The sequence below is a fragment of the Asparagus officinalis genome, chromosome 2 (assembly GCF_001876935.1).
Source record: "Asparagus officinalis chromosome 2, Aspof.V1, whole genome shotgun sequence".
Taxonomy (NCBI): Eukaryota; Viridiplantae; Streptophyta; class Magnoliopsida; order Asparagales; family Asparagaceae; genus Asparagus; species Asparagus officinalis.
This window is the reverse complement of record NC_033795.1, coordinates 27836569-27852317: the sequence shown is the minus strand read 5'-3', so window position 1 is coordinate 27852317 and position 15749 is coordinate 27836569. Positions and strand designations below refer to the sequence as shown.

Genomic DNA, 15749 nt, shown 5'->3' with positions numbered 1-15749 from the left:
CCCTCGCCTTCCCTCCCTCTTTAATATCGAGTTCCGCAATCAAAGAGCGCTGTTTGGAGACGGGGAGTTGAGGCTCGAGTCAAAAAGTCCGCGTCGCTTGGTTCTCAGCGCGATGGAGCGCGCAAACCATCATCAAAACCTCACGAGCCGCTTCAGTAGGTGCGTTCATCTTCAACCTTTTAGTTTCAATTTCTGAAGTTATTTTTATGGGTTCTCTTTGGTAAGAAGCGATTCCATTGCTATCTGAGTAAAAATAAAAACAGTTTTTTTTTTTTTTAAATTCCCGTCGCTGTTAGGCTTTAAGCTTTATTCCCTGGAAATTCAAAAGAATTTTTCTTTTTTAAAATTTTTATGTTGAGAAAGGTTTATAACCAAACGAACTTTGGATGTCACGCATCCTATGATCATAGGTAGTACTCATGAGTTAACGCGCTTATCAACACAATTTTTTGAGTTATTTCTCAAATTGCTCGAAGTCATAAATTTCTCATAGCATGGTTCTCCTAGCTTTTCAATTTTAACAGGTTATTGATTGATAGTTCTTTTTTTTTTAATTTTGAGATAATTTGATTGTTTTATCCTGATTATTCATTCTAATTCCTATTTTAGAGATTATAAAAAAAGGATAATTTTCACAAAAGCCCCTTAGCGTTAAGGAATTTCTCACAATGCCACCTGAATTTTAGGCTGTCTCACATAGAAAGCTAGTCGGTTAATTTCGTAGAAATCTGAGAAAAAGAAATTTGGGTGAAGAACCCTTAATGGGGTCAAGTTACTCAAGCCAATGGGAGAGCGTCATCTCATCCTCCCTCTCGATTTTGAATGATAACCAAACTTTAAAAAAGGAAAACGGAAAGTGTACTAGAAAATAATTTCTTTTGCTCTTTTTTGACCATCTTGGACAAGCAAACATTTAAAAAATAAAAATTTCTACACACCCCCCCCCCTCCACGATGTTTGAGAATTCAGGCGACATCATAGAAGATGGAGTCATGATATTCCAAACAGATGCATTTTAAGGCGGTTTGCTCGAAAAATTTGGAAGTTCAGGGAGTTACAAAAGACCCCCCAAAGTCCAATATTTTTTCGTTAGAAAAAAGTGTGAGGGGTCTCCTTGCAAACCCACCACCAAAGTCTAAGTAAGACGGTTTCTGTTAAATTTGCATATTGAAAAACTCTTTTCTAACGTCGGGTCGGGTTGTATGATTACTTAACGGGTTTCCAAACAAGACCAGTACCCGCTCCTCAAAGACCAAAGTCCGACAAAAAGAAACCAGCTCACGCCCCCTTCTTTTTATAAAAATCGAGGGTTTGGGTTGAGACTTCCCCTGCTCAATTTTCTGCTGACGCCAGGCTTCAGATTCAAATGGACGGAGAGGAGTTGAGCGCTCAAGAGACTGCTCTCTACGATCGCCAGATCCGCGTCTGGGGCGTCGATGCTCAAAAGAGGTACTTCGATCTTCGATTGTTTTGGTTCTGAAGTGAAATTTTGAGATTTCTTTGTAATTTTTATTTTTTTTGGGTTTTGATAGGTTAAGCAAGACTCATGTCCTGGTAAATGGATTGAATGGCACTGCTGTCGAGGTAATTTGGTATACGGTTAAACACCTTTGAACTTTACCATGGTGATTACTTTGGAGTTTAGCTGTTGAATCTTTATACCGCTCATCATTAAACTTATGTATTTTTTGTTTTTAATTTTGGATAACCGGGAAAATATTGTGTTTGTCATTGTGAACTGAAAAAAAGGCCATTTGTACTTCGAGTTGAGTTTCAACCCTCTTTGTTACAGGTAAAAAAGGCAGTATGAGTTTTCTTTGTTACAGGTTAAAAAGTCAGTTAGCCCTTTAAACCCGCGATGGAATGGGTACCGATACCTTTAAGCTTCTTTTTGGCAGTTATGCGAGCAATAATCTTTGTTATACATGCATGTTTCTGTTGTAGTTTGCACCTGGGGAAGATTGATTGTGCTACTGATCCTGTAATTAAGTAGCGGTTTCTAAACCTATTACAATTAATTTATGACGGAGTTCTATCAGGAACCTATTGAAACAATGCTGCAGCTGATCATTTTGTTTCTTTTTTGTTAGTTCTGCAAGAATATTGTCCTCGCTGGAGTTGGGAGTTTGACTATTATGGATGACCGTATAGTTACAGAAGATGCTCTTAATGCAAACTTCTTAATCCCTCCCGATGCGGTTAAAGATGAAGGAAGTTCCCTTGCTGAACTTTGTTGTGATTCTCTCAAGGAGTTCAACCCGATGGTTCATGTTTCAGTTGAAAGAGGTACATTTTCCTGCACATTTTCAGCAGTTAAATATCTTTATGAAAATATATGATGTAGAATATAAATAAGTTTCTGAGGAAACCTTTGTTGTTTTGCAGGTGACTTGACACAGCTTGATGACGAATTTTTTGACAAGTTTGATGTTGTAGTTGTCAGCTGTTGCCCATTTAACAATAAAGTACTGAATCTGTCTTTTTTATGGAATTGAACTAGCAACTTGCTTTATGAGAATTTATTTGTTACATTCTCTTAGATAATAATATCTTTTGACAAAAGCAGACAAAATTTTGTGTGTTGTTGCTTGTAATTTGCTTCTTATCTTTGGCACCTTACTTTTGTATGCTTTCATACAGAAATTGATTAATGACAAATGCCGAAAGAGACAAAAGCGAGTTGGATTTTATTCAGTTGATTGCAGGGGTTCTTGTGGCGAAATCTTTGTTGATTTGCAAGACTACAGCTATGAACAGGTATGCTTCTTTAATTTGTTCATTAGATTTAACTTATTTAGTGCTGTACTTTTAGCAGCGAGGATTGGCTGTTTTGCCAAAGTCAATACAAATGGTCTTCCCTCAAGGGGAAGCCCATTTCTATAACCAGTCACCGAATAGATGATTAGCAAATGATCTCAAACATTCTAAGGATTCATATTTAGCCTCTTGAAGGTACTCTATGGCAATCGCTAAAATTTTTAATTAAAACATTTGGAACTTGTAATAGGAAGAGCTTATTGGTGGAGATTGCACTCTTACTCATTCTATGTGAACAATATGATTTCAAGGTCTTTATGATATAGTACAACTAATTGCTTCTTGTATTTGTTGCTTTTTCATTGAGATAAAATAAACTCGAATAACCTTAGCCCTCGAATAACCTTAGCACTTTTCATTACTGAGCATGCTAGTATACTATCATGGTTCTTTGGCTGGGATTTGGACGAACAGCCTAGATCCTTTAATCAAAATTCCTTTTTGTATCAACTAAACTCGGTCACCAATTACGTGGAAGGGCTAACATTGATCTTTAGTCACTATATCTGTATCAGTAGTGGCAGTTTGGTATAGCGCTCCTTAAAGGACAAATTATCACTTCTTATTTACATGTTTTTTAATTTGACTGTATTGCTTCTTATTATCACCTTCTTTCGTCGACAAAGATGAAAGAGATAATAATGACAATGTTTTTCTACCATTAACATTTTGCAGAAGAAAACTGATTGCAAATCTGGATGTCATTTGCAGTATCCAAGCTTCGAGGTATATTTCTTGAACATTCAAGTCTATTTTTCCGTTTTATATTCTTTTAAGTAGTAGATGAATTAGGCACATCGCGGGTATTTTTAATTTGATTTATTCTTTTTTTCCTTTTTCTTAATATGGGTGAAATTTTTTGCTTGTTTCCCGTTTGTCCATTGTGCTATTTTATTTTGCTTTGGTTTGTTTTGATCGTTTCCTCATGATTGGTTTACTTCTTGATTTCGCTTAAGAAGATCAGTACTAGTAATTACTAGTTTAACAATAATGGAATATCAAGGTTAACAAGCTCATGGATTTAAAAAGGATTATGAAGTTACTTTCTGTTTTCTATATACAATAAAGGAAAATGACGTTTTCGGCTATATACTATGCCATCTAACATGAACTACCACGTGTAATAGTTCGTGCATTTTGCCCAGTTTTTTAGTTTATGGGGCAAAGTGCAAATGTCCCTTGTCTGAGTGAAGTTTTTTGTTGATACCCTTTGTTTTATATTTGTTGACCATTTTTTTGGAAAAAAGAAGTTAAAAATAAAAAATATAAAAATGTTGAAAATATATCAAGATTTAAGTGAATCTTCATACAAGTTCAAAAATCAAGTTTAAATAAATCATCTTCTCATCCAGTTGATTGAAATCCAGAAAGCATAACCCCATCTTATATAATTCTTTGATGATGAGCAAATCAAAATTAAAAATAATTATCTTTAATTCAAAGTACTTTAATTAACCACTACTCATTTAGAAGGTGAGTATTCAAAAATTAAAAGAGATCTTGTAGTTCAAAATTAGTTTTATCTATGACTACTTACCCTATATAAGCACAACACCATCAAAAAGTGAAACACCCGAAAATTTAAAAAAATCTCATCAGCCAAAACCCTTGCTCTCTCTTTGTATGTCTATAACCATTGGCCGTCAACGTCATCAGCCAATCGAAAAGATAAAATGAACAAAATACAGTTTCATCTCTCTTATCCTACCCACATGTCATAACTCCTTTAGATCTTTGTCTTTTTTCCTTACCCAAAAAAATATGCACAAAGCTCGTCCCCTCTAGGCTCTACCAGTGAAGTTTATCAAACAACCATGATTAAATTTTCTTCTTTATCCTAAAAGCTACAAACAAACACCCTCTCGTTATTTTCATTGACAAAGACACTAACAACTAGCCTGCAAAACTATCAACAAAGAAAGTTAATTCTAAGAGCATCCAATACCGACTTTAAACACCAAGTATTGAACAAATTGATTTATAAGTCTCTTTATTTACCTTCGAGTCATCATACTCATTGCTGGAGTTTCCATAATCACCCACGAAATTGTTGTACTTACTACCGGAGTTTCCATACTATTTTGAGTTTTATACTCACCTCCAAAGTCATCGTACTTACCTCCATTGTCATTCTCTATTGAGTTTCCATGTTTACCTCCAAAGTCATCATACTCACTCCCGAAATTTCCATACTCCAAGTTTTCATATTCACCATTGAGTCTCTGCATCTACAAAGTTACCGTACTCCCTTTTACATGTCCTTATGCTCAAAATTGAGTTTTTGTACTCATCCCGAGTCATTGTCCTTCCTTCAAGGAGTGTGTGTACTCATGCACGAGTCACCGTACTCCTCAAATCACAATGTTTCTGATATCGTCATGCAAATATGTCGAAAATCATGTCATATAAATGATATTAAAAGTTTAAACTTTTAAAGAAATAAAAATAAACAAATATACTTTTTTATTTAAAAAATTTGGGATCAAACTACAAAAGAAAAATCATTTCCAAACCCTTAAAAATATCTAATGTTGACCCAGTTCACAGCAAGTTTATAATGATAAAAAACAAACTTTTTTGGCCAAATAGAGAGTAAGTGAATAAAGATTACTCTTCCAACAAAATTTCCATAGCTGATCATTTTCTTAAGCTCAACTAAATCAAAAGTAAATAAAAAAGGTCTAGCACATTTGTCATTTGAGTCTGAGTTCTCTCTGAATAGCCCACATGTGAGCGAGCGGTTCTGAGCCTTACATATGACAAGCAGGGGGTAAATGGGTAATTTTTCCTCCCAGTGGAAGGCTCAAAACTTCTCGCTCGCATGCAGATGGTTCTTAGAGGATTCCTCCCCTTGTAAATAAAAAATAAAATATAATGGTTTGGCCCATTCATTAGGCAAGCTAGAAAAAGATAAGCAAACAAAACTAGAATATCAAAGGAATTCATGGATTGAGCCAATGGTTTAGTCCACCAGAAAGAAAATAAAATAAAAAAATCACAGAAAAATGGACCTGTAAAATTCTAAAACAATTATAGAGAAAAAGTCCCTAAAAGACCATAACTTACAAAATTGCAGAATTACTCCTTTAAAACCCGAGAATTCAAAAACTGCAAATCAGCCCGAGAAAAATCTAAAATTGCAAAATAATCCATAGTTTATAAGTACAAATTTTTTAATACAACTCAGTTCTGCAAAACAAGTCATATTGCAAAATAATCTAAATTTGCAAACCATTCCATATTTTCAACAGTACTAAAAAATAAAAATTTTATATAAAGACGGTTAAAAAAATATTTCGCAAAACAGTCCTATAAATGCCAAAAAATGCAAATAAATCTTATGAATCCAGAAATTTCAAAAGTCCCCAAAACATGAAAAAATCATGGGCCGGAATGTCCTTAAAATAAATGCAAAAATCATCGAACTAGGAAAAAAAGCACCATAAAAAAGTGATGAGTTTATTAGTGCAAAACCCTAAATCTTCAAACTAGGAAAACATGCACAATAACATCCAATAATTTAATTTTGCCAACGCCTAAGTCGTTAAACTAGATAAATATGCACAATTGAAAAATCAACATAAGTTGCTAGACATAGCAACAATGAAAATCAACTGTCGAAATTGACGAACAACACCAAACTAACCAAAATTAAAATGCATTTTGCTAAAATTTGCAAAATTTTAAACCAATTTCCAAAAACTAGCAAACTCAAATAAATTGCCAAAATCGGCAACAATTCAAATCAATCGCTAAAATTAGCAAAATCCCTATCAACTGTTAAAATTGGTATAACCCAAAACCATTGTCAAAATTAACAAGAAATCAGAAAAATATATTGCTAAAATTATCAAACTACACTGCCAAGATTGGCAAAATTCAACATATGTTATTGAATCTCTTAATTGACAAAAACCCCAAAGATAGACTGTTAGCTTTCTAAACTAGCAAATAAGTTAAAGATAGTCTTTCAGTTTCAATCTGAAGCAAGTTTGGAATGGTGTATGCAATTCTAAACTGTTTTGCAAATTCTAGAATGGTGTATGCATTTCGAATTGTTAAAGATGTGTCCTTTATAAGGTAACAAACTTTTATCGGAAAATGAACTGAACTTATAACCGAAGTCCTTTCAAGGCTCTACAAGCATAGCCACTACGTAAAATATTCATAAAAATTAGTCATGACAACAAAAACTTACATTAAAAAATTTAACTTAATACCAATGTGCTATAACAGAAACATGATGGCACAAACACAACATACAAATAAAGGCATGATAAATGCAAACACTTGAAACAATAGAAAAAGATGAATCAATATTCTGAATCTATATTCTGAGTTTGAAGTATATATGTACCTTTTTCTGCCTCTTTCTCCAACTTTACTGCAAAATCCCACGTTTCCCTAAAAATCCAGAACAAAACACTAAAATAAAAAAATGATTCTTGATTATCAAGATCCTCATAGAGAATTTTTATAGTTAACCAATGTAAGTTACTAAGTGGAAATGACAGAGGGTTTTGTGCAAAAAGATTACTTTTATATTTGATCATGGTGCTGTGATGCCTCAAGTAGTAGCGAAGCAAAGTAAGTAATTTTCACAATTCGAGCAAAGATTTCATGTAAAATTGCAACCAAGCAGATCTCCTATCTTTACTTAAGAGATCAGATGAAAGATGCTCATAGCCAAAATATATTATATATATATAAATTTAAAGGATAAAGAATACTGCAAACATATAAAGTTAGCAAACAAACATCCTGCAAAGATAATATTAAAAATCAGCCAAAAATGCCATCAAAAATTTCCCCGAAAATAAAAATATCCATATGAGAAAGCACTTCAATTTTCCTTCACCTGGCCTTTACTACAAGGTAAAGGGATTTTATCAACTCTCTCCATCAAATCCTCGACCTTCAAGATCCTGCAGACGAAAAAAACCCGTTGGAGGGAGTAAAACTATTCTCGATAGAGGCGGGGACGTCAGAAACCGTTGTACCGAGAGAAGAACGATGTCCGGAGGAGGATTTAGGGTTGCAAAAGTTGGGTTGGAGAGGGATTTGGGTTAGACAGATGCCTGAGAGATGAAGAGAGAGAGAGAGAGAGAGAGAGAGAGAGAAAGAGAGATGTACTAGAGAGATGAAAGGGTTTCTGACAGAGATGAAAGGGGTTTACTATGCTGCACGAACAACAAAGCGTTTTTCTTGGAGAGATGGTTGGAGCTGATTTTCAGTCAATGGTTAGGATTATATTGAGAATATTGAGAATATTAAGTAACGATAAAAATTATATTTTACGGGTTAGAGATTTTTTAGCGCAGTCATAAGACTTTTAATATAATATATAGAAGTGTTGGTCGTGATACAAGTTTGCATTCATCAACTCTCGCGCCCTTTCAAAATCTTAATTTGTTGCTTTTAGAACTTCCTAATTATTATATTGTTCTTATGGTTCAACTTGCTTTCATATTTGAGCTTTAGACTGTTATTCTATTCTGAGGCACAATGTGTCATTGTCCATGACAGGCAGCAATATCTGTTCCTTGGAGGGATCTTCCTCGGAAAGTGTCCAAATTATACTTTGCTCTGAGAGGTGCGTGGTAACCTGATTATGTATTGATTTATTTTATCGCAATGTAGATTTTGATTAGGAATTTAATCGGATAACTAATTTTGATTACTGCTCTTGCTGATTATTGCTAACTTGAATTGTACCTTGTTTTCGGATAAGAATTAGTTAGTTAAGTTTGAGTTAGTTTTTATCATATTTATCCTTTGTTATAATGCTAGTTGAATGACATGAAATAAAGTAGAATAAATTAGTGAAAATAATGGTTTGAATTAGTATGTCTAAGACGGAGATCTTTTTGCCTCTCTCTTCACTGGTTTCTTCTCTCTTCTTCCCTTCTACTTCTTTAGTTGCACTAGGTCTGATCTAAACCATAGCGGAACACCCTTATACATGTGGGCTACTTGGTGTCCTTCCAGCATGGTCCTCACACCTAACTATTGCATTTCTTGCCTACTTAACAGCTAGGCAACCAGCTTGCTTATTGCCTCACACCCACACCTACCACCACACATAGGTGCGCGCACACAACCTACCCTCACCCGAATAAAAAAGGAAAGGAGAAAAAAGGAAAACCCTACCTTTCCGCAATAAAGAAACTAAACAAATGAATAAAATGAGACGTGTGTGCATTCACAACTACATTCCACCAAAAACATTGAACATTAAGAAGAAATAGGAAAAGAAATATAGATAGTACAAAGAAAATGGTTTCTATACTAAGTTGTATGGGTACGAGTACAGGCACAAGCATGGGTTGGGTACGGGACACGAAAAATTTATAAAAGGTAGGGTACGGAGTCACGACTATATATATGTATGTTATGTATATTTATGCATTAAAATTAATATTTTACATAAGACCAATATATAAGAAATAGATGTGTAGTATATACGTCCAAAATATATAACGAGTGTTTTAAATTAAAAGCATTTATTACATAATTGAGTGTACGCCTGAAAACGTACGTGTATATTCAACAAGCATCCAAGAAGTTTCGGTGTGGTTATGAGTATGAGTACGAATTCCGATAGGAGTACCCAGGTAACATGGTTTCTATATTTTATGAGCTATATAATTAAACTCCTATACAATTTTCTTGCACAATTGGAAGCAGGATAATTTGACTAATTTTTATAACAAGAGGCAAGATGTGAGAATAATTGACTTAGCGTTAGCGGTTGTTGTTTGTTTGCATGGACGATGATCTTTTAAGTGTTTTGAAGAGATACTGAGGGAATTGGAAGAACATAAAGGGACTTGGGCAATCCCACATGGATCATATACGCATGTCCAAGTAGAATTGCTTTAGCTTTTGTATTCAGAGAGAAAAAAGCGTCAAGGCACATAAAAACGGAGGATTCACATTATTCTTTATCTAGGAAATTGAAAATTCCCATATCTAGTATTTAGTTTATCTTTTATCGCATTTGAAAAGCTTTCTCTCATAATAGGAATAAAGTACTTGAAGGCCCTTGGAGTACTTCAGCTTTTATGAAAGGATCCAAAGGCTTCAGGTGTTTTCTTACAAACAAACAGCTCCTTAATGACCCCATTGTCCATGCGTACAGTGTATTAAAATTGATTTAGTTTTGAGTTTCAACGTTACCACAACTTTAAAGAAGGCTCCACGAGAGAACTTAGAATTTTAAGATCTAGAGCAATCTAATGTCAATGCATTATTATGCCTTGTTTTGGTACGTGGGAATAAGAGGGAATAGAATGCAATTCCAACTTCTCATTCATGCTTACCAAACATGATGTGTTTTTGGTTACTATAAATGTCATTCCCACTTATCATCAATTTTCACTTAATGTGGGAATTGCTATTCTTAATGAGTTATCAAAAATTTGATATGCTCACTCAAGTGAGAATAAAAATAATAAAATAAATACTGGAAATACCCTTCTTAAAGATATTCCCACTTAATTCTCTAATCACGCCCAAACATGAGAATGATAAAGAGCATTCTATTCCCACATGAATGACATTTCATTCTTACTTGACTCCATTCCCGTGTACCAAACGAGGCGTTATTGTTGCCGAGTATCATTCTCGGTTAACTGGAGGTACGAAACCATCATTTCTGGAAAGTTACGAGTTCGAACAAAAATAGAAATTAAGAGGATGAGGCATTGAAAATTGTAATTCATCTCTGAGGCACAACAGAAGACAATTATCCAAAATCACGTATGTTTCCTTAAGGTCCTCCTTATTGGTTCATATACTAGTTTCACATAGCACTGTCCTTTTTTTACTTTCTTCCTGTTTCTGTTTGTTTTTCCCCTTATTTTTGCTATGCCCTTCACCTGTGTTAATTGTTGAGAGATCTTCCTATCTATTCTCTAAAAGGATGTAGATTCGATTGGCTTGTAGCATTTACATGGAATATAAGGAAGATGGAAGGAATCTGAAATTTCAAGAAATAAACTTCTCAGGGCATTACATTATAAGAGCAAAAAGAAAAAAAAAAATCTCAAGGCAGACATCAATATCTCATGCTAGTATGTTTTGAGATCATGAAAAGCCACTCTGTTAACCTAGAATGCACGTCCTATATTCCATTTTAGAGTTTCTATTAAATGCACAGAGGAAGGATGAATTTCATGTCTTAGCAGTAGAAATATTGTGCCTCTCATATTGGCAATGAAATCAGCATTCAGCCCACTCATTGATGCACCTTCAATTTAAGTATTCTGCCAGTGACCTTTACATCAGCACTTCAAACATTACTCAGCATGCACAATTTGAGTTCTGCACTATTGACTGCTTTGCAACTCGAGATAACGTCTAATACTAGCTAGTACATATTAATGTTATTACACGGCATGCCTAGATGACTCAAGCTGTCCTATTTCTGTATATTGTCTTTTAGCTTCAAAGATAATAGTTTCCTTCTCATACTAAATGCAGCCATTTTTGATTGATTCCTACTTAAGAGGAGACAACAATTAATGTTCTTTTCTTACTCAGTGATTGAGAAGTTTGAGTTATGCGAAGGACGCAATCCTGGTGATACATCTACTTCTGATCTTCCAGTTGTTCTAAAGCTGCGGAAAGAATCTTGTGATGCACAGGTGCTTGGTTATTTATCCCCTGGGAATCATGTGACTGAATATTGCATGATGTTGACATCAATCTGGTAACTATGCAGTCTTTAAATGAAACACATATTCCTACCGGCCTCTTGGAGCGCTTACTAGCAGCTGGTGCAAAGGAACATCCTCCTCTTTGTGCAATCTTAGGTGGAATCCTTGGCCAGGTAAGTGTGTCCTGTTTCTGTTTTACAGTATTTGACGTTTGCTGTATCCATCACTATGTTGATATTATATACTATGTTTCGTTTATAGTTTTACTTGAATGATTGTGCACATTATTGTTATCACTATGTTGATATTATATACTATGTTTCGTTTATAGTTTTACTTGAATGATTGTGCACATTATTGTTGTATGTTCTTGTCCTGTGTGTTCTATGTTTCGTTTATAGTTTTACTTGAATGATTGTGCACATTATTGTTGTATGTTCTTGTCCTGTGTGTTCTATCATAGGGTGCATCCTTGTCCTTGAGTATTAGTGATAGTTAGCTGCATTGCTTATAAATTAATTGTTTTGTTTCTTTGCATTACTGTCTCATGAACTGGAAAGCATGAATACTTCAAAATGTCCCCTGAAACCTCATCCTACGCATTTTTCTCCAGCCAAGATACCTATGTGTATCTGGTCACAGTAATTTCTTTCAATGTTGTTAGTAAAATGGAGGACGGTGACGACTGCAATTCACTGGGATATTATTTGCCTGATAATTTATTTCCATTGTTCTGGATCAAGTTTGTTAATATCCAAAACAATACTCAACATTCCCGTCCTCTCAAACTCACATGTTTGCATACAGACAAGCACCTCCTGAATTCCAGTTAGTAGTCCAAAGTTCCAAACTCCTATTTCACTTAAATGCTTAATTATAGTCAACATCTGAACCTGTCTCATGTTCTACCAGAGGTTTAGTGAAACAAATGACAAACAAACAACAGCAAGGCCTTTATCCATTGGGGTTGGCTACATGAAACCTATTCTTCCATTTGGTTCTATTGTTGGTCATATACCCCATAAGTTAAACTATTATCATGGCCTTAATTGCTTCCCACCAAGTTCTTTTGGTTTACCTCTATATCTCTTTGCCTCATTGACTATTATCTTTTCATTTTTCTTAACTGGTGCACTGAAGAGGGCCTCTATTGTACATGATGAAACCATCTGAACCAATTCTCTCATTTTATCGTTGGAAGGTCATCCTTTATCCTAGTAGTGTATACCCGCAAGACGGTCATAAGATTTTTTGCTACACATTTTTTTGCACAAAACCGTTGTAACTTTGAGCGAATCCGTTAAAATCAGCATAGGTAATAGTAAACACAGTGGCAAAGATATTTCTTCATTGTTTACTGTATGATGCCATACTACCGATGTCCTATATTTTTTTACTTTTGAAAATTACTGTAGTTCTGTCTTTGTGTCCAGCATACGCTATCTTTGTCCGTGCTACATAGTTTGTGATAGATCTTCATTGCTGGAACTTTAGTGTTTATTTCTTATTGAACGTGATCATCCCTTATGTTACACGTAATTATGTACACAGCCGGTTGAGTTGCAGATTTGTGGTGGTGTTGAGGGATGCAATAAGTGTAGTGACAGTTTGTTGGCTTGGTGAGGTTTCTTTGCTGTGGCCATCATAAGTTCTTATTGTCTTCAAATAAAAATTTAATGGGCACATGCACTTCAGCAGAGGAGAGCAAATGGTCGGTTCAGTCAGTTTTAATATCAAAAGCCTTTGGATTTTGACTATGTTTTCAGATTCATAAGTGATGATCAACTTGTGATGTACTACTTTCATGCCTCCATCATCTTCCAGCACAGTAGTTGATTGACTCTATGACTCAAATTAAAAATTTATAAATGAAAAGAAGTCGGTTTTTTACATATATGAATAGCTGTCTGTGTATCAAATGAGCAGCTAAAATTGTGATTTATTCGATTAAAAATTTCCTCATCTCCTGAAATTTAATTGGTTTTTTTGCTGAGTTCATCAGGAAGTCATCAAAGCAGTATCTGGAAAGGGTGATCCTTTGAAGAACTTTTTTTACTTTGATGTTGCTGATGGCAAAGGAGTGATTGAGGATATATCTCCACCTCCAACAAATGCTGACGGTACCAATGGCCAGCCTTGAGCCTTCTGTTCAAAGAAGTTATCTAATTTTGTGTCTTGCCGCTAACTCCACGAGAGGATCATTTCTTGTAACTTTGTGAATTGTTCGCTCATTATGTGTAGATGCTCGAGATTGCAGCTTATTTTGTAGATTGGGTAGTTAATCCTCAAGGAAAAAGTTATCTCGAATTTTATAAGTAGTACATTTCATGGACCGACTTATTAACACTTTAGCAGTTGGGTTAAAACTTTGTCCCAAACCTTTCCTTCTGTTGCCGGCTGTTGAATTATTTTTGTTACTGGCTATGCATGGCTGAACACTGCATATCCTGAATTTGTGATTAAGGTAGCCTACTTTTACCTGAGGCTAAATTCCGGATAAGGGGCTGTTTGGTTCATGTTTTTTTGGGGGGTAAAAATGGGGAAAGCTGTCAAAAATGTCAGCTTTTTGGCAGCTTTCCCCCAAAATCAGCAGCTGATTTTGGTGGAAAGCTGTCAAAAAGCTGACATTTTTGACAGCTTTCCTTACTTTTACCACCCAAAAAAGAGGGAACCAAACAGCCCAACCCGATGATTATCATATAACAATTCATAACTTTTAAAATATTAGAAAAACCCTTCCTTCAGCTCTTCAATAATTTTCTTAGAGAATCCCTAGAAAAGCATGAACCATATTTTTCACGGGCAAAAAATCTCTGTTTTTTTACCTACTCGTGAAAATTGCCGTCTGTTTTCTTTTTTTTTAAAAAATTAGATTCTATAGTTAAAAAGGAAGGGATTTTTTTTATTTTACTTTTTTTGGAAGTTAAGGGCAGTTATCTGATATTCGTTCCCAAAAAAAAAAAGTAAAATTAGGATGCCAAGTTAAATGGTTTACTAGACAGGGATTTAACCTTTAAGATCATACGCTTTTGGATTATTTTATATATGCAGTAAATTCTTTTCCTTGCTGGTTATAATGTTAGTTAGGCTCATGTTGTAACTGCTATGGTACTCCAAATGATGGAATTTTAAGTTTGATTTATTGGACCATCCCCATACATACGAATAAAGTTTTTATTATTGATTTTGGTATTATATCCCATTTATTATTAATAATAAAGTTTTTATTATTGATTTTGGTATTATATCCCGTTTATGTGAACAAAACATGCTCCTTTCCCGTATCGCCTAACTTGGAACCAAATCCTCATCCCATCTAACCGCAGCAGCACACGTCCGAACTAAGAACCCATGTCCAATAAAATCCCTCAAAATTCGGCACTCAAAACCGAAATTCAAATCCCATCTCCAATAAAATCCCACTAGCCCTTAACCAACAACAATCCCGTGCATTCAAACAAAAAAAAAAAAAAATCACCCCTCCAAACTTGGTCACCAATATTCTCGACAAAAAAAGAAGAACTCAAACAATGGCAAACACTAAAGAAGAAGAAGAAGAAGAAGAAGAACAAGATCCCCTCAAGAAACAGTTCCAATCCCTTGAAGAAGACTGGAAGTGCTACAAGGAGTCCATTCCCCGTGATCGTCGATCCCACTCGGTCGTCAGCCTTGAACTTCTTCTTAGCACTTCACCGAAGAAGCTCATCTCATCACTCCAACAATGCCACTCTCCGAGAGCCAAGACCAACAACATTAGGGGAAGATCATTACTTGAGGAGCTGGAGAACGTCAAGGATGATGGTGGTGGTGATGATGATGATGATGTTGTTTTTAATGAAGCTAGTCCTACATGCAGTGTTTGTTCCTCTGTTTTGAGTGAAGAGAATGGTCCGGTTTCGTGTTCGTGTTTGAGCCATGATGGTTCAGGTTCTTCTTCTGCTTCGTTGGATTCTATGCGAGAAGAAGAGGTCGACGAGAAATTAGAGAGCAGGAGCGGAGAGGAAAGGTGGATGATGAGGATGGTTTGGGTGCCTGTGACTGTTTTGGTTGCATTGCTGGGAGTCATCTTTATGATGGTAGGGTTTGGTGGGGAGGAGTGTGGGGAGTACGTAACGCCTACGTGAGAGATTTTTTTTTTCTTTCCTTTTAATTTGGTTTTCTAATTGTAAGTGTATTTTTAATTTGGTTCAGAACAGCCACATTCTAGAAAATATTCTGATAGTATTTGTGTTCTTTTTCTTCTAATATAAGATGAATCTTTAATCATCGTAT

General features: G+C 35.1%; 1 protein-coding gene across 1 annotated transcript; it reads left to right on the top strand.

The window, feature by feature from the left end:
• Positions 8-13828, top strand: LOC109830587 (SUMO-activating enzyme subunit 1B-1-like). The gene is made up of 11 exons (XM_020397891.1): positions 8-159; positions 1354-1449; positions 1533-1584; positions 2091-2286; positions 2386-2465; positions 2641-2757; positions 3493-3543; positions 8344-8410; positions 11362-11465; positions 11543-11650; positions 13480-13828. Exons 1-11 carry the CDS (start codon positions 113-115, stop codon positions 13615-13617), a joined length of 1056 nt encoding a protein of 351 aa, XP_020253480.1. The 5' UTR covers positions 8-112; the 3' UTR covers positions 13618-13828.

What these genes read in the sequence shown, in the direction of transcription:
- LOC109830587 (XM_020397891.1), top strand. Translation starts at nt 113, where the DNA reads ATGGAGCGCGCAAACCATCATCAAAACCTCACGAGCCGCTTCAGTAG. An exon ending in CTCACGAGCCGCTTCAGTAG is followed by an intron (nt 160 to 1,353) that starts GTGCGTTCATCT and finishes TGCTGACGCCAG; the next exon opens with GCTTCAGATTCAAATGGACG. An exon ending in TAGGTGGAATCCTTGGCCAG is followed by an intron (nt 11,651 to 13,479) that starts GTAAGTGTGTCC and finishes TGAGTTCATCAG; the next exon opens with GAAGTCATCAAAGCAGTATC.